This window comes from Eleutherodactylus coqui, chromosome 3 (assembly GCF_035609145.1).
Source record: "Eleutherodactylus coqui strain aEleCoq1 chromosome 3, aEleCoq1.hap1, whole genome shotgun sequence".
In the NCBI taxonomy this organism is placed as follows: Eukaryota; Metazoa; Chordata; class Amphibia; order Anura; family Eleutherodactylidae; genus Eleutherodactylus; species Eleutherodactylus coqui.
In genome coordinates, this window is record NC_089839.1 from 110,904,279 (window position 1) to 110,924,263 (window position 19,985).

Consider the following 19,985-nt stretch of genomic DNA (forward strand, 5'->3'; position numbering starts at 1 on the left):
CACAACACAGTTATTATTCATAGAATATACGCAGTGCTGCCTGTTGGTGGGAAAAAACTGAAAACAAATCTATTTGTCCAGCCTCTGTCCGTCCTTACGGGCGGTGGACACGTGTGAGCTGCGTGAAAAACATTGCTAAATCATACGCAGCCAGCTACGCTTTACTGCTGGGTTCGCCATTTGCTTTCCTTAATTGGGAAAAAAAATACCTGCTCTCCAAGAGTTATAATAACTCTGCTACCCTCACGTTCTGTGACACATAAGCAGGGACACAGCACAGTTATTAAACTTCTCAGGTTCATTGAATATACGCAGTGCTGCCTGTTGGTGGGAAAAAACTGAAAAGAAATCTATTTGTCCAGCCTGTGTCCGTCCTTACGCCTGTGGAGACGTGTGAGCTGCGTGAAAAACATTGCTAAATCATACGCAGCCAGCTACGCTTTACTGCTGGGTTCGCCATTTGCTTTCCTTAATTGGGAAAAAAAATACCTGCTCTCCAAGAGTTATAATAACTCTGCTACCCTCACGTTCTGTGACACATAAGCAGGGACACAGCACAGTTATTAAACTTCTCAGGTTCATAGAATATACGCAGTGCTGCCTGTTGGTGGGAAAAAACTGAAAACAAATCTATTTGTCCAGCCTCTGTCCGTCCTAACGCCTGTGGACACGTGTGAGCTGCGTGAAAAACATTGCTAAATCATACGCAGCCAGCTACGCTTTACTGCTGGGTTCGCCATTTGCTTTCCTTAATTGGGAAAAAAAATACCTGCTCTCCAAGAGTTATAATAACTCTGCTACCCTCACGTTCTGTGACACATAAGCAGGGACACAGCACAGTTATTAAACTTCTCAGGTTCATAGAATATACGCAGTGCTGCCTGTTGGTGGGAAAAAACTGAAAACAAATCTATTTGTCCAGCCTCTGTCCGTCCTAACGCCTGTGGACACGTGTGAGCTGCGTGAAAAACATTGCTAAATCATACGCAGCCAGCTACGCTTTACTGCTGGGTTCGCCATTTGCTTTCCTTAATTGGGAAAAAAAATACCTGCTCTCCAAGAGTTATAATAACTCTGCTACCCTCACGTTCTGTGACACATAAGCAGGGACACAGCACAGTTATTAAACTTCTCAGGTTCATAGAATATACGCAGTGCTGCCTGTTGGTGGGAAAAAACTGAAAACAAATCTATTTGTCCAGCCTCTGTCCGTCCTAACGCCTGTGGACACGTGTGAGCTGCGTGAAAAACATTGCTAAATCATACGCAGCCAGCTACGCTTTACTGCTGGGTTCGCCATTTGCTTTCCTTAATTGGGAAAAAAAATACCTGCTCTCCAAGAGTTATAATAACTCTGCTACCCTCACGTTCTGTGACACATAAGCAGGGACACAGCACAGTTATTAAACTTCTCAGGTTCATAGAATATACGCAGTGCTGCCTGTTGGTGGGAAAAAACTGAAAACAAATCTATTTGTCCAGCCTCTGTCCGTCCTAACGCCTGTGGACACGTGTGAGCTGCGTGAAAAACATTGCTAAATCATACGCAGCCAGCTACGCTTTACTGCTGGGTTCGCCATTTGCTTTCCTTAATTGGGAAAAAAAATACCTGCTCTCCAAGAGTTATAATAACTCTGCTACCCTCACGTTCTGTGACACATAAGCAGGGACACAGCACAGTTATTAAACTTCTCAGGTTCATAGAATATACGCAGTGCTGCCTGTTGGTGGGAAAAAACTGAAAACAAATCTATTTGTCCAGCCTCTGTCCGTCCTAACGCCTGTGGACACGTGTGAGCTGCGTGAAAAACATTGCTAAATCATACGCAGCCAGCTACGCTTTACTGCTGGGTTCGCCATTTGCTTTCCTTAATTGGGAAAAAAAATACCTGCTCTCCAAGAGTTATAATAACTCTGCTACCCTCACGTTCTGTGACACATAAGCAGGGACACAGCACAGTTATTAAACTTAGATAATTCATTCACTAGAGGCAGTGGGGCCTTTCGTTTTCCAAAAAGGGCAAAAATTATATTTGGCCTGCAGTCTTGCGCCAATTTATTTCCTGCCTGTGAAATCAAATCACTGGTAATACAGCATGCTGAGGGGTAGGGGTAGGCCTAGAGGACGTGGACGCGGCCGAGGACGCGGAGGGCCAAGTCAGGGTGTGGGCACAGGCCAAGCTCCTGATCCAGGTGTGTCGCAGCCGACTGCTGCGCGATTAGGAGAGAGGCACGTTTCTGGCGTCCCCACATTCATCGCCCAATTAATGGGTCCACGCGGGAGACGGTTATTAGAAAATGAGCAGTGTGAGCAGGTCCTGTCCTGGATGGCAGAAAGTGCTTCGAGCAACCTATCGTCTACCCGCAGTTCTGCGCCGTCCACTGCTGCCAATCCGAATCCTCTGTCTGCTGCTCCTCCTTCCTCCCAGCCTCCTCGCTCCACTACAATGACACCTGCTCAGGAGCGGGAACACTCCCAGGAACTGTTCTCGGGCCCCTGCTTAGATTGGGCAGCAGCGGTTCCTCTCCCACCAGAGGAGTTTATCGTCACTGATGCCCAACCATTCGAAAGTTCCCGGGGTCCGGGGGAAGAGGCTGGGGACTTCCGCCAACTGTCTCAACAACTTTCTGTGGGTGAGGAGGACGATGACGATCAGACACAGTTGTCTTGCAGTGAGGTAGTAGTAAGGGCAGTAAGTCCCAGGGAGCAGCGCACAGAGGATTCGGAGGAAGAGCAGCAGGACGATGAGGTGACTGACCCCACCTGGTGTGCAACGCTTACTCAGGAGGACAGGTCTTCAGAGGGGGAGTCAAGGGCATCAGCAGGGCAGGTTGCAAGAGGCAGTGCAGTGGCCAGGGGTAGAGGCAGGGCCAGACCGAATAATCCACCAAGTGTTTCCCAAAGCGCCCCCTCGCGCCATGCCACCCTGCGGAGGCCGAGGTGCTCTAAGGTCTGGCAGTTTTTCACAGAGACGCCTGACGACCGACGAACAGTGGTGTGCAACCTTTGTCGCGCAAAGCTCAGCCGGGGAGCCAACACCAACAGCCTCACCACCACCACCATGCGCAGACATATGATGGCCAAGCACCCCGCAAGGTGGGACAAAGGCCGTTCACCGCCTCCGGTTTGCACCCCTGCCTCTCCCCCTGTGCCCCAACCTGCCACTGAGATGCAACCCCCCTCTCAGGACACAGGCACTACCGCCTCATGGCCTGCACCCACACCCTCATCTCCGCTGTCCTCGGCCCCATCCAGCAGTGTAGTTCAGCGCACCGTTCAGCCGTCGCTTGCGCAAGTGTTCGAGCGCAAGCGCAAGTACGCCGCCACGCACCCGCACGCTCAAACGTTAACCGTCCGCATCGCAAAATTCATCAGCCTTGAGATGCTGCCGTATAGGGTTGTGGAAACGGAGTCCTTCAAAAGTATCATGGAGGCGGCGGCCCCGCGCTACTCAGTTCCCAGTCGCCACTACTTTTCCCGATGTGCCGTCCCAGCCCTGCACGACCACGTCTCCCGCAACATTGTGCGCGCCCTCACCAACGCGGTTACTGCCACGGTCCACTTAACTACGGACACGTGGACAAGCACAGGCGGGCAGGGCCACTACATCTCCCTGACGGCACATTGGGTGAATTTAGTGGAGGCTGGGACAGAGTCAGAGCCTGGGACCGCTCACGTCCTACCCACCCCCAGAATTGCGGGCCCCAGCTCGGTGGTGGTATCTGCGGAGGTGTATGCTTCCTCCACTAAAGCACCCTCCTCCTCCTCCTCCTCCTCTGTCTCACAATCAAGATGTGTTAGCAGCAGCATGTCGCCAGCAGTCGGTGTCGCGCGGTGTGGCAGCACAGCGGTGGGCAAGCGTCAGCAGGCCGTGCTGAAACTACTCAGCTTAGGCGATAAGAGGCACACGGCCCACGAACTGCTGCAGGGTCTGACACAGCAGACCGACCGCTGGCTTGCGCCGCTGAGCCTCCAACCGGGCATGGTCGTGTGTGACAACGGCCGTAACCTGGTGGCGGCTCTGCAGCTCGGCAGCCTCACGCACGTGCCATGCCTGGCCCACGTCTTTAATTTGGTGGTTCAGCGGTTTCTGAAAAGCTACCCACGCTTGTCAGACCTGCTCGTAAAGGCGCGCCGGCTCTGCGCACATTTCCGCAAGTCCCACACGGACGCTGCCACCCTGCGCACCCTGCAACATCACTTTAAGCTGCCAGTGCACCGACTGCTGTGCGACGTGCCCACACGGTGGAACTCTACGCTCCACATGTTGGCCAGGCTCTATGAACAGCGTAGAGCTATAGTCGAATACCAACTCCAACATGGGCGGCGCAGTGGGAGTCAGCCTCCTCAATTCCTTTCAGAAGAGTGGGCCTGGTTGGCAGACATCTGCCATGTCCTTGGTAATTTTGAGGAGTCTACCCAGGTGGTGAGCGGCGATGCTACAATCATTAGCGTCACCATTCCTCTGCTATGCATCTTGAGAAATTCCCTGCAAACCATAAAGGCAGCTGCTTTGCGCTCGGAAACGGGGGCGGGGGAAGACAGTATGCCGCTGGATAGTCAGGGCACCCTCCTGTCTATTTCTCAGCGCGTACAGGAGGAGGAGGAGGAGCATGAGGAGGATGAGGAGGAGGGGGAAGAGACAGCTTGGCCCGCTGCTGACGGTACACCGGCTGATTGCCTGTCATCCTTTCAGCGTGTATGGCCTGAGGAGGAGGAGGAGGAGGAGGATCCTGAAAGTGATCTTCCTAGTGAAGACAGCCATGTGTTGCGTACAGGTACCCTGGCACACATGGCTGACTTCATGTTAGGATGCCTTTCTCGTGACCCTCGCGTTGCACGCATTCTGGCCACTACGGATTACTGGGTGTACACACTGCTCGATCCACGGTATAAGGAGAACCTGCCCACTCTGATTCCCGAAGAGGAAAGGGGTTCGAGAGTGTTGCTATACCACAGGACCCTTGCGGACAAGCTGATGGTAAAATTCCCAGCCGACAGCGCTAGTGGCAGAAGGCGCAGTTCCGAGGGCCATGTTGCAGGGGATGTGCGTAGATCGAGCAGCATGTACATCCCAGGCAGTGCAACAGTCTTTAAGGGCCTGGCCAGCTTTATGGCTCCCCACCAAGACTGTGTCACCGCTCCCCAGTCACGGCTGAGTCGGCGGGAGCACTGCAAAAGGATGGTGAGGGAGTACGTAGCGGATCGCACGACCATCCTTGGTGACGCCTCTGCCCCCTACAACTACTGGGTGTCGAAGCTGGACACGTGGCCTGAACTAGCCCTGTATGCCCTTGAGGTGCTTGCTTGTCCTGCGGCTAGCGTGTTGTCGGAGAGGGTGTTTAGTGCGGCTGGGGGAATCATCACCGATAAGCGTAGCCGCTTGTCAACCGACAGTGCCGACAGGCTAACACTCATCAAGATGAACAAAGGCTGGATTTCGCCAGACTTCTGTTCTCCACCAGCGGACAGCAGCGATACGTAAGCAATACGTAGGCTGCACCCGCGGATGGAAGCTACGTTCTCTCTCACCATCCAAAACGGGGACATTTGTGCTTCATCAATCTGTGTCTAATATTCCTCCTCCTCCTCCTCCTGTTCCTCCTCGTGAAACCTCACGTAATCACGCTGAACGGGCAATTTTTCTTAGGGCCACAAGGCTCACTCAAATAATTTTTCTGAACAATTTTTATAAGTTTCAATGCGCTTAAAAGCATTGGAACTTTAACTTGAACCAATTTTTCGTTACACTGGGCTGCCTCCAGGCCTAGTTACCACTTAAGCCACATTAACCAAAGCGATTAATGGGTTTCACCTGCCCTCTTGGCTGGCCATGGCCAATTTTTGGGATGTACATTAGTACTGTTGATACAGCAATTTTTGTGGGCCCTCGCCTACAGTGTAATCAAATTAATTTTTAGCCCACCTGCATTACAGCTGACGTTACCTCAGCTGTGTTGGGCAATGCAATGGGATATTTTTGTGTACCGCCGGTGGGTTCCAGGGAGCCACCCATGCTGTAGGTGCACACTGAGTTTTTAATACTTCTGTACACTTCTAAAGAACCCGTCTGACTGGGGCATGCAGTGTGGGCCGAAGCCCACCTGTATTACGCACGACATTACTACCTCAGCTGTGTTGGGCAATGCAATGGGATATTTCTATGTACCGCCGGTGGCTTCCTGGCACCCACCCAGGCAGTGGGTCCACAGGGAGTTAAACCTACATGTGTCCACTTGTAAAGAACCCCAGTCTGACTGGGGCATGCAGTGTGGGCCGAAACCCACCTGCATTAACCCTTTCCAGTCCACTGTGTGACCTGTGAAGACATTAGGGTTTAAGGCTGTACAGCTCCGTTGTTGGTAGACGTCCGTCGGGGTTCTCTTACTGTATATTGCCAGCCTCTCTGCTGTCGGAGCCTATCCTACGTGTCAGCTCATGCAGTACTGGCTTTAGCCAGCATATAGCGCCGTTGTATAACGGCAGAAAAAGAGTAAGCCCCCTAGGAAAACCATATACAAATTGGATTGGAAAGGGTTAAGCACAACATTACTACCTCAGCTGTGTTGGGCAATGCAATGGGATATTTCTATGTACCGCCGGTGGCTTCCTGGCACCCACCCATGCTGTAGGTGCACACGGAGTTTTTACTACATCTGTACACTTATAAAGAACCCCAGTCAGACTGGGGCATGCAGTGTGGGCCGAAGCCCACCTGCATTAAGCACGACATTACTACCTCAGCTGTGTTGGGCAATGCAATGGGATATTTCTGTGTACCGCCGGTGGGTTCCAGGGAGCCACCCATGCTGTGGGTCGACAGGGACTTCACAATAGGGAGTTGTACCTGCCTGTGTCTATGAATTAAAAAGCCCGGTCTGACTGGGGCATGCAGACACCTTGACAGAATGAATAGTGTGTGGCACATAGGTTCCCCATTGCTATGCCCACGTGTGCAGCTCCTGATGGCGGTGGCACAGGATTCTATTTATCATTGCTTCTGTACAGCATTGTGGGCTATCGCTCCGCCACTTTTAAAGAGGGTCGCTGCCTAGCCGTGCCAACCTCTGCAGTGTGTGCCTGCGGTCCCTCGTCATGGCAGACGCAATTCTAAATAGACATGAGCGTGGTGTGGCATGAGGGCAGCTGAAGGCTGCGCAGGGACACTTTGGTGTGCGCTGTGGGGGGGAGGGGGGCCGTTTGGGCAGCATGTAACCCAGGAGAAGTGTCAGTGGAGTGTCATGCAGGCAGTGATTGTGCTTTGTTGGAGGTAGTGTGGTGCTTAGCAAAGGTATGCCATGCTAATGAGGGCTTTTCAGAAGTAAAAGTTGTTGGGAGGGGGGGGGGCCCACTCTTGCCGGTATTGTGGCTTAATAGTGGGACCTGGGAACTTGAGATGCAGCCCAACATGTAGCCCCTCGCCTGCCCTATCCGTCACTGTGTCATTCCCATCACTTTCCTGAATTGCCCAGATTTTCACACATGAAAACCTTAGCGAGCATCGGCGAAATACAAAAATGTTCTGGTCGCCCATTGACTTCAATGGGGTTCGTTGTTCGAAACGAACCCTCGAGCATCACGGGAAGTTCGTTACGAATAACGAACACCCGAACATTTTGGTGTTCGCTCATCTCTATTACTGACATATCAATCTCCCGGGAAGTATTACGAAAAGCTTAAATTAGGGAAGTTCTTATCAAAACTCATATTGTAAAAAAAGTTAATAGAAATAATAAATTATATCTTTGTCGAAAAAATGTCTATTGTTGCGGTCGTTGTGGTGCACTTCGGAAGTAATTATTCAAAAATAGTTCCAGTTAATAAAAAAAGATTCCTTGCAGTTGAAAAAATTACAAAGTTGAGCAACAAAAGTGATAAAGAAGAGCCTTAAGATAAAGAATCATACTCAAGGGTACTTTTACATGTAGCAAGAAATTGTTTGCCCGAGCAAATGAGTAAACGGTGAAAAAGTTCGTTTGGGCAGTTAGTTTAAACACAAGGAAATTTTTTATTTTTTTAACCGAATCGGTTCCTTGTACCGGAGAATGACAACAACCGAATAATTTGTATTTAAACTAAACGATTAGTGCAAACTAGCCAACAAATATTTTTAGACCTGCAGAAAATGAATAAGTGAACGAATTTTCATTCGTCGTTCAATCATTGGGCCTGTTTACACTTGTTTAAATTCGTTGGTATGATGGAAGCCAGGGATTGGCTGTAGGGGTCATGTGCTTAGATGGTATATGACCAGCTGTCAGGACTGTGTCAAGTGGAGACTGACTGGGTTAGAAGGGACAGCGACCAAAGTAAAGAAGGTGTGGGAGACGTGAGATGAGTTTAATAGTTTTTTTTTCTAATTCTAATATACAAGTGATGTAATTACGCAATTAAAGTCTGCGGAAAAAATGCAACAAATTAACACATTCTGCAGTTAAAAACACAGCAAAATCCACACTGACAAAATCAGCACCTGCACCGTTTCCTGCAGACAATTCTGTCCCGTGTCAAAGGTCCCAGATGCTTCTGTAATTATCTGCTTTACTGGGAACTGGACCTTCACATACTAGTGTGAAAGGCTACATGGTCATGTAATGTAGATCAGTCCGACCATCCTTCCTACTGTACATCGGAAGGATCTGCACGCAGGCACTTCAACTAATGAGGTTAGATGCCATGGGGGACCTCCTCTGGTTACTGGCAACAGAAGCTACTTTGGTTTCTGTGGATAGCAGAAAGGTTAAAATATTGGGTGTAAGTCGCCCCCTGGAACATATATGGACACACAAGGGTGATTTTGCTTAACTTTTCTGTATATTGTATAATCAGCATATATACACGTTTCGAGGCTTTCAAGCCCCTTCCTCAGTATCTGCTGGGGGTATACATCAGTAGTAGAGAGTAGCACAGCAAGAGAGCTGCTGATTCCTGGAAGCTGGGGTGTGTGTGTGTGTGTGTGTGTGTGTGTGCGCGGGGGGGGGGGGGGGGGGGGGGGGGGGGCTGAGCAGCAGGGGGCTCAGTGATCAGCTTCTGCCATCGAGCCAACAGAGTGTGATAAAGATCGCAGGTCAGCTCCATAACAGCACCCAGGGCCCCTACAGACAGCTGATTTAGTGAGAGGGAACTGCTGCTCCCCCCTGCTTCATTAATCAGCTGTAGGTATATAGATGGCTCTCATATCTGCCGGCTATATAGCAGAGAGAAGGGAGGGGGAGAAAGAGCTGCCTGTATGATGTATACATTTGTGCCTACGGTAGTTGTGCACAAATGTATACCCCCATACCTCACCATAATGAGACATGGCATTTAGGGCTCCTAGAAAGCTGGATGACATGTAACAAGACCACTATTAGATTTACACTCAGCTGTCCCTGGATCCTGAATGGCAGGTTGACCGAGTGGCATATACTTCAATCCAAGGCAATACTGCTACTCTTTCCTCCCGTGATATCTCCCTCGCTGCTGCTATGGTGGAGTTCAAAAACTTTTTTTCCCTATTTTCCTCTAAAACCTAGGTGCGTCTTATAGAGCGAAAAATACGGTATATATGTATATGAATATGTTTGACTGAGAGGGCATACAGTATTCTTGGGACTTGCGTCCCTGATCTTCTAATACACTAGCAAAGTCCCCTGAAAGCGGCTGAGATCCGCATTGCGGCGTTCTGCACGCTGCCTCCTGAATTGACTGAATGTGACATGGTGTCTGTAGAACGTTTTCACATTTTTTTTTTAAATTTTGCCCAGAGCCACGCTTTATCTAAAATCAGCCCTGAAGAAGGCAGCTTTGGTGTGACCCTGGACTCAGAACTAAAGGCAGATATTAAAGCGACCTTTGGGGCCTGGAAAACAAAGATGGCTGAACTGCTTCTCTGACTAAATGATGCATATTGTACATAGTATGCATTGGTAGTCAAGAGGCTCATTTACACAAAGCGATGATCGCTCAAAAATCGCTCAAACGACAGTTTGAGTGACAGTTTTGAGTGATCATCTTTGCATACCTTATAGTAGCTAATTAGCTACTTACGAGTTATGCAGGCGGAAATAGCTGTAATATGAAGCCTATGTATTTCAATGTCTTTGTTCACATATGCGATGTTTTCACTCATGCGATGTGGCGTGAAAAAAAATGGCATTGTGTGCTATCTTACTGCGATAAGCCTTTTTTCCTAGCCCATGCTCCCGTATGGGACCCCCAAAATATTGCATCACAACGCACGAACTTGCAATGTTTGTGCGATGTGTTTTTAACATTAGAAACTCCTATTGTCTATAATGCAGGAAAATCGCAAGTGACCGCGATGCAACATTATTTTTAGGAGAAAGCATCGCGGACACTCAAACATTTCATAAGCACCTATGCCATTTTGCCGCGATTTTCTCACAGCAATATCACACTCACCTGTGTGAAATTATCCTTCGGCCTTAGTCAGACGAGCATTTTTTTTTGTGCACAAATAACCACACAAAAATATCGCCACTTGTGTGTGGAAAAATCACGTGAACGAAGATAAAGTGTGCTGCGTGTTAGTCCGGCTCCCATAGGAGTCACTGGGAAATCCTGCACAAAACGCACTAAACATAGGTCAGGTTCTATCCTTCCTCGCAGCACGCACCTTCGATGCGGGCATTGTAGCCACTAATGTCCTATCATTTGCGCGTCTAAAAATTGTTCATGTGAACGCTTCAATAGGAAACAATTGGTTCTAATAGACGTGTTCTTTTTGCGCGGCTATTTGTGCGCCAAAAAAAATGCTCATCTGACCGAGGCCTTATGTGTGTATTTATATTTCAGAATATTTTTACTTATTTTTGTAACATCATATAATGACCTCTGGGGGTCATTCACATTGTATTTTTTTTCATTTCACACTTTTTCTCTGTAGCTGGGGCATCCATTCAATGATTGAATGGCTTTGATTGGCTGAGTGCAGGGACCAATCAGAGGCAGAACTTCTAGGAGGCGGGGATTTTTAAATCCCCATCCAGAAGAAATGATTCAGGAGAGTGCTGGGAAGCTGGGGAGAAGATGCTCCGGAGCCCCAACAGCACTGCTAGGTGATCTGTAATTTTTTTTTTGCCTGCAACTAGGGCTTATTTTCAGGGAAGGTCTTATATTTCAAACCCTTCTCCGAAAATCCCTGCGGGTGTTGCTTTAATCCCATTGCTCTCAATGGGGTGGCAGCAGCACCGGCCCCATTGAAAGCAATAGGATAGCATCGTGGTCCTCTGCCACATCTGTGGCAGGGGATTCTTTCATCCCTGCTGCAGTCTCATCATCACTGAACACTGTGACAGTGCTGTCACAGTGTTCAGTGATGAGGGGACTCCCTGCGAAGATTACCGGAACCTCTGGGAGTCCCCTCATCCCTGCAGGGACTAAGGGGTTAACAGTGGAACATTTAAAAGGTGCTTCTGGCCAGAAACGCTTTTTAAATGCCCTGCTGTAAGCCGCGGGGAAGCTACTCCCATAGGAGTCAATGGAAACTCTGGCAAAATGCACACTTATGTCCTATCTTTTTTAGGTGCATGCTGTTTTGCGCTGCTAATTCCGCGCATATGAACGTTTCTATATGAACCCATTGTTTTTTTTAGAAGTGTGCATTATGCGCACGCAAAACACATGCTCGTCTGACCAAGCCCTCAGGATGTAAAGAATGGTTGTGGCACATTTCATGTTTGTGCGGTTCAGATGTGTGTTATTGCGTACATTACATAGGGGGTCACTTACTTTTGCAAGTAGAATTGAATATTCAAGTTGTGACCCCTTTACTTTTACTATTTACAACCTAAGGAATGGATGTGCCAAATTTCACGTTTGTGCAGTACAGGGGTGTGTTGTTATGTACATTACATTTATGTAATGTAAAGTCTATTGTATATGTATATATGTGTAATGTAAAGTGCATGCACAGGATAAAAAAGAGCTGAAGACATACAGTACTGCTTTCTGAAGGGAAGAATGCTCCATCAGAACCCCATTTATGAATATGAGAGCTGCTGATAGATTTGCTTTAAACATTGAAAAAGCGGAGCTTTTTAATCGACATAATAAAATCGTCTGCAATGTAGATGTAACGTCCCATCAGAAACGCCAAGTATAGCAGTGTCATGGAGAAATGAACACTGTGGGTATGGCCGTAGGCCTAGTCCTTGTCACGGTGTAACCGAGTGGTAACACAGGGGGAATGCTTATGAAAGTATATGTGTGTGTATATATATATATATATATATATATATATATATATATATATATACTGTTATTCTATGCGGCAGTGTAATAAACACTGGACAAATGTATCATACCTCGGGACCTCAGGAACAGTAGAGACCCCGTAAAACTTTACTTGAATAAACTTTGCATACAGGTAATTACAAGTACATTTACAGCAGCAGTTACAGGCAGCAGCTCAGAGGTTGGGAGGCAAAAATACACAGGAACAATACGGCCCTATAGTCCACGTTATCTATATGTCATCGGTCCTGGACATTAAATATACTCCAGAGAAGGTAAAAAGATAAAAATCTCTCCACATACTCTCTGGCAAGAAATCACTTGGAAAAAGGTTTAGCCTAGATGCACCCCGCACATTCTCCGCGTGGGTGTCACAATCACGTACCTCTGTGTGGTGATCCTATTGGCAGACGGCCACACAGGAAAAATAAATGCCTGTAGTGTGAATGGGTACCTGGTTGGTGTGAAGTAGGATGTGGGGTTGTGCGCTCTCTCTCTGGGGGATTTTTAGTGACTCACTCATTCTCTCATGTGTTCACATGGGGTAAGGCTGTCTCTCTGTCTCCTCCATATTAGACATGGGGAAACCAGAAATTTCTCTCTTTTCCCCTGTGGTCTCTCCACCGGATTGGGGAAAAGGAAAGCTCCTCAGCTCCTCCTAGGGGGCCTCTCCTTCTTCTCCATTTTCAATGCAAGGAAGCTGAAGGTGCTTCCCTGCATCACTGTGGGTCCTCCAACAGCATGGGTAGATGGAAGATCATCAACAACCACTCCCGCTCGCTCTCAAACACTCACTTTTATAGCCTCACTTGTACCACATGACACAGTAGAAGAGATACATTCAGCAGCAGAGCTGACAGGCAATGATTTTAAGGGAGTTAACCCTTCAGACGCTGCAAATGTGCAACACACATACAGAAAATAGACATGACAGCTTTGCATAGTGCATCCACATAAGACAGACATGTATAGCAATTATGGAGACACTACATAGACATATAATCCAGACTACTGTATATACTAGAGACGTGCTTAATCAGCAGTTCTAAAGCAAAAAGGTTCTCCTGTGGGTGCCTTCACACAAACGATATTATCGCACACGTTTTAAGCAATGCGATGCACACAAAACTTGCATGAATATGAAATCCATTCTCTTGAATGGATTTATTTACATGATTGATTTTTTATTTTTTCTTCCTCGACCCGAAGTCACGTTTGCCCATGTGAATGTAGCCTGAGAATGTAAAGGCAGATTAAGGAATATCTCTCAGAAATTTATGACATACCCCATAATCCCATTCCTCATGTCCGCCCTGATGAGTCAGCTGCTGCATCCAGGTGGAGAACAATGGTGAAGTGACTGAGAAACAAAACTCTCTATCCACCTCTCTGTAGATATGTCATAAATGTCTGAAATGGGAATACCCCTTTCATCTGTTTATGTATTCTCAGCCACCCTCACTACTCATTTGCTTCCTAGAAGTAGTGGCTAGCGGTAATCCCAGCAGGCAAGACAAGGGTCTGAGTACCCCTATTCTTAAAATTGGTGCAGATCGCAATGGTGGGATTTGCAGCTATCAGACATTTATGGGATTTCTAGGGGGGACATGTGTAAATATACTCCAAACCACAGTGTGTCATTTAGCAAGATGTCATTAGTCCAAGAATTGGTACAAAGAAAAAAGTTTGTGTTAGTGTTAGCTAGTAGAGCAAAATGTAATTAACTTACTGTAGAACCTAATTAGGGTTCTTCTTAAGGCCTAAGAAACAGCCTGAAGAAGAACGCTAAGTGGGTTTGAAAGCTCACTATAACATGTATTTTTGTTAGCAATTAGGTATCCTATCTACAAGATTTCTCTTATCTTAGGTTTCTCTTACTGAGAACAATCACATTTTGAACAGGTACAGTGGTAAGGAAAATTTGATTCCTAAATGCACCCTATCTTTTCTTTTACTGCAGTGATAGCTATTCTGTAAAACTGGTTTTAAAAAATACTTTCTAGAGGTTTTAATGGTTTATCAGTGTATAACGAAAAGTTTCGTAACTTTCTAATAATTGTTGAGTCTTGATTTCTCATTATTTTCTTCATTTCTAGTTATAAGTAAATGGATTGTTACTGTATCTGTGACACACTGTGACCATTTTGGACAATCTCTTTTGTTAGAAAGTTCCTTTTACAGTAACTATTTCACATACCGATTTATAACAAAGAGCCAAAAATTAGTTAAACTGTATTACTGGTCCATACTCGTGCTTTTTTCTAACCATATACCCAACTGTCTCTTTCAACCTGTGTCAACCTTTCTTGTCAACATGGTCCATGTAAAAACCACAGGCAAGATCCAATATTCAGTGAAATTCAACAGAAAGCCTGTCCCTGTGGGCTGTAGGTGAACCATATAAGAGATGTAAGACCATTTGTGCATAATTATTAGGGAAAATCTCTTTAACATAACAAGAGATATAATAAATAGTTACAAAATAAATAGTATAAAAACAAAATCTGTTTCTACGAAAATACTATGCGCTGGCTTGTCATTACTAATACATGGCATATAAGTTAGGAAGATTGTTGTCACTAGATTCTTATATCCAAGAGCATATGATCGGTTCAACAGAGAACACTGCTGAATACTCAGGCTGAGAACAGATTTATAAGTCTCTTTCATCTCTCTGTACATGCCTAGGGGTCAACCTATAAAAAGAACTAGTACGGGAAAATGCCCCATAAGACTGAAATTATTTGAATTGTTGATATACTGCATAGTAGCATTAAAATGGAAACTCACCATTCTTCTACAGCTTGTATATTCTCCATCTTTGTCGTATGGGGCGTTCTTCCTGAATTCTCACCTCTATCTTCATTCCTAACAGTGAGGCTGCAATGTAGTACAACACTTTATTTTGTCTAGAGAAAGTTAAGCAATTCACACAAAATCATTAAATGCACATTTATCAGTAAACCCAATGGATAGTAATGTACCAATTCACCTCACCAGATATTTAAATTAAGCAAAAGTGGGGAAAAGCTGAAACTTGAGTTAAAGAAATTATATGACAATATAAAAACATGAGTGATTTCTTCCAGAAACAGCACCACTGTTGTGCATGGGCTATTAGCTTGTATGAGGATGAGCTGCAAAGGCCGTGGACAAGAACGGTGCTGACCCTGAAAAAACATATCAGCCGTGCTTCTATAATGCCATATAGAGAAAAAACAAGAAAAGTTAAACAATGTAATATGCGCACACCCAAGAATATGGAGAAATGATGTCCATTTTATTGGACAAAGAATGTATAAAAACATGTAAAAGACAAAAAAATGCACCTCTAAGGCCGGTCTCACACAACTGGATTTGGATTGCGAAATCCGCAATCGTCACTTGCGCAGATGATTCGCATCCATTAACAAGAAAAGAGCAGCGACAAGTACGCTAACATGAGCGGGCAGTGATTCCATTTTCCGCTCGCGGAAATAAAATCGCAGCATGCTCTATTCTTGTGCGGCTTCCACAGGGACAGCTTCCATTGAAGTCAATGGAAGCCGTTCGACCCGCAGCCAATCCGCAATTGACATTGCAGAAAGGTCGCGGGTACATGGGTCATCGCCTAGGGATGCTGGAAAAACAAACATTTGAAAAAAATCTGTACTGCGCATGTCTGACAGCCGCTCACTGCAGCCATCCGCAGCACAGATAAAGGACGACAATTGAAGGTATGTGCTCCCGCATGCGGAATCCGACCCGTTGATGTGAGACTGGCCTAATGCACATATATTAAAGGACACACCCACTGCAGCCCATCAGAGTAAGGCTGGTTCCACACAAGCGTATTTGCACATGAAAAATTTGTGTGTGTAGTATGCAGAAAATAGAACCCACTGATGTCAATGGAAATTCAATCCAGAAAGCAGCTCCTCTGCAATCGCTGCAATGCAAGGACTGGTTGGAAACCACAACAGTTGCACAGGACAATGGAGTAAGTACAGCGTCAGGTAAAATACTCTTTCTCTTTTTTTAACAATGCAGACAGACATGAAGGATCAAGAAGCATGTGCTGTCTTACACGTTTCAAAGACGTCTATGATAAGGGGCAACATACTTGCCTGAAACATGTAAGACAGTACCTGCTCTCTGTTCCTGCATGTCTGTCTGGATTGTTTATCTATTTTCTTACACATTTGTACAGGGTAAGGCCTCCTTCCCACGAACGGATTTCCGCCGCGTAATTCGCGGCGAAAATCCGCTGCGTTGCACGCAGCTATTAGGTTCTATTGAACCTAATAGCTCAATGCTCACGATGCGTAATTCCACCGCGGAATTACGCACCGCGATTTCTCCCGTCCTCACCCGCAGCATGCTCTATTTTCTGCGGGTGAGGACGGGCTGTACGCACTGACGGCTTCCATTGCAGTCAATGGAAGCCGTCCATTCACGCTATCTCCCGCTGTAACCAGCGGGAGATAGCGTGAAAAAACACTTTCCCGCCCACCGCCGAGCGTCATATGACGCCAAATGACGCGGTCCGGCCGCGTCACGTGACACGGCCGGCCGTGCACGTGACACGGCTGGTGACGCGAGAGCGGTGGGCGGTGACGAGCGGTGACGAGCGGTGACGCGGCGGTGGTGGGCGGGGAAGCGATTTCACGCTATCTCCCGCAGGTAAGTATAGGGGCTCTGGGGGGCGCCGTGACGGGCTTCACTGCGTAATATTACGCTGCGGAGCCCGTCACGCTCGTGGGAAGGAGGCCTAAGAGAATATTTCGAACTTATGAGAGCATCGGGGCATGTCTTTTGTGCAAAATTGCACACAACTTCCACATGCAAAATATACAATAAAATACGCTGATATGCGTGGAAATACAAAACACCCATTCCCCCAAAGCGCGCGCTAATATGCTTACGCTCATACTAATCTGGCCTAAGACATGGCAATATACAATGCGTTAAATAAGTAAAAACAAGTGTCCCCACTCGTAACACTATCTGTGGTAGCTTCCTCAGAGGATAAATATGTGTTACCTGTTTGGTGTATATATAATGTGCCCGAAATAGCAAATGTCCCAGAGAGCGGAAATGACATCTGAATAAGGGGAGAGAAAAAGAAAGGCATGTTATTCCACCTTATTCAGATACCATTTCGCTCACCGGAATATTTGCAATTTTGGGCATACTATATATACACCAAGCAGGTAGCACATACTTACCCCTGAGGAAGCTACCATATATGCGTGGAGACATTTATAATATTTTTTTTATTAGTATGAATTCTATTGTATATATTCTCCTCTGAACCTGGAGTCACAACTGTGAACATTGTCTATTTTCATGTCTTATTCTGATGGGCTGCAGTGGGTGTGTGCCCTTTATTATATTGTATTACAGGTGTGCTTTTTGGCTTTTACATGTTTTTATTCATTCTTTGTTTTGTGTGTCCTTTGTCCAATAAAATAGACATCATTTTTTCATGCTCTTGTGTGCATGTTAAATTTTGCAGCTTTTCTTGCCTTTTCTCTATTCTATTAAGTTTATACAATAGCGGGACCCCATCATCATATTTAGTTTTGTGGTGCCCACTACAGCTTGGTCTATAATCCCATATAACACAGAAAAAATGAACCAGCTCACCAGCAGGATGCACGGACTTGGTCAGAATCACTTGCAGAAGACAGCAAGAAAAGGATCAGGCATCCATGTAATCAGGGCTTTATTGAGGCATATTAAAATCCCAACAGGAAGAACATACAATGGCGTGACCATCTGATGCAGTTTAGGCTGTTACAGCAGCTCTTAGGGCCCTTTTACACGCAGCGATTATCACAAAAAATTGTTCAAACGGCCGAAGAATTAGCAATAATCGTTACATGTAAATGTAGGCATTGTGCACTTTTCGCTTGAACGATGATTTTACTGTAAGGTTAAAGGGGTTGTCTCGAGGAAGCAGTGAATTTTTTTTTTGCCCAGTCCCCCTAATTAAGCATACATTACTAAGCCCCCCTGTAAATGACTTTCCTAGCTGGTTTGTACTTACAGTTCCAGCGTTTCAGCAACTTATAAAAATTTTCCCAAGATGGCCGCCGGCTCTTTTCCCATCGCTTGCTGTAGCCCGACGTGCACGCTCCCGAGACGCTACCAGCTGTGTCTCCCTGACAACCAGACGCCCCGTAGCCGCCGACCGGACCCCTGGATTGAACGCGGCCGACCACGGCACACAGTCACCCACCGCCAGGCAGCAGGTAACCGGCGCAGCCCCCCCCCCATCACAGCGGCAGCCCCCCCATCACAGCGACAGCCCCCCCATCACAGCGGCAGCTCCCCCCGGCACAGCGGCAGCCCCCCCCCGGCACAGCGACAGCCCCCCCCGGCACAGCGGCAGCCCCCCCATCACAGCGGCAGCCCCCCCTGGCACAGCGACAGCCCCCCATCACAGCGGCAGCCCCCCCCAGCGCAGCGACAGCCCCCCCATCACAACGGCAGCCCCCCCCGGCACAGCGACAGCCCCCCCATCACAGCGGCAGCCCCCCCCATCACAGCGGCAGCCCCCCCGACGCAGCGACAGCCCCCCCCCCGGCGCAGCGACAGCCCCCCCATCACAGCGACAGCCCCCCCATCACAGCGGCAGCCCCCTCCATCACAGCGGCAGCCCCCCCATCACAGCGGCAGCCCCCCCCCGGCGCAGCGGCAGCCCCCCCCCCCCTGGGACAGCGGCAGCCCCCCCGGCCCATCACTTACCTGGGCGGCAGGACGGCGGGACAGCAGGACGGCTTCTCGGGACAGCTGAGCGGCTCTGCACCTTCCTCTAACAGAGGATGGTACAGAATGGCCGCTCCAGCGCACTCCCGAGCAGTGACAGCTCGTCTGCGCATGCGCAGAAGAGCTGTAGCGGGGAGCACACTGAAGCGGCTCGTGCTGAAAGGAGAAGACCGGACTGCGCAAGTGCGTCTAAAAAAGCAAGCTGCCAGCGAATTTAGACGGAACCATGGAGACGAGGACGCTAGCAACAGAGCAGGTAAGTGAATAACTTCTGTATGGCTCATATTTAATGCACGATGTATATTACAAAGTGCATTAATATGGCCATACAGAAGTGTATAACCCCACTTGATTTCGCGAGACAACCCCTTTAACTTAAAATTCGCCATTCAGCCACTGAAACATAAAGCAAACACATTCATCTTTCAATAGACAGCACAATGTTCTCCCTGCTGCAAGTTTACACTAGCCATGAGGAGAAGGAGAACAACGCAATCTGCCGGCAGCTGTGAGAAGAGCAATGGAATGTGATGGCACACACACACTGAGCTCTGCAAACAACTTGTGCAGGCCCTTTTACATGCAAACGAAGATGCTAAAGTGTTAATGGCCACTAATGACCATTGCTATGACTAAGAGCTGCTGTGACATCTTGAAATTTGTCAGATTGTCATGCCAACATATGTCCATCCTGTTGGGATTTTAATGTGTCTCAATAAAGCCATGATTGTATGGATCCTGGATCATTTTCTATCCATAATCCCATATAACATCTTTAAGTATTGCTTAGTGAAGGCTTGCTTAGTGAAGGCCCACACATCAGAGATCTTGGAGGTTCTCCTGGCCTTCTGTGTGATTGTAGTTGCCCAGAACAATAGGGCCCCTCCATAATAGTATGCATGCATTTGTCTACTGTATTGTCAGTGTCTTCTGTGTTGCATGAATGATGTGTATTGCATAGCTGCAGCACTGAAAGAGTGAACTGTCTTTTATG

General features: G+C 47.4%; 1 protein-coding gene across 1 annotated transcript in view; it reads right to left on the minus strand.

Annotated features, from left to right (window-relative positions):
• Nucleotides 1–19,985, minus strand: part of RGS17 (regulator of G protein signaling 17) — a 134,994-nt gene that overhangs the window by 17,002 nt on the left and 98,007 nt on the right. Inside the window, exon 3 of the mRNA XM_066594553.1 lies at nt 15,029–15,118. Within this exon, the coding sequence (XP_066450650.1) occupies nt 15,029–15,118 (90 nt within the window). The remainder of the gene's footprint in view (nt 1–15,028; nt 15,119–19,985) is intronic.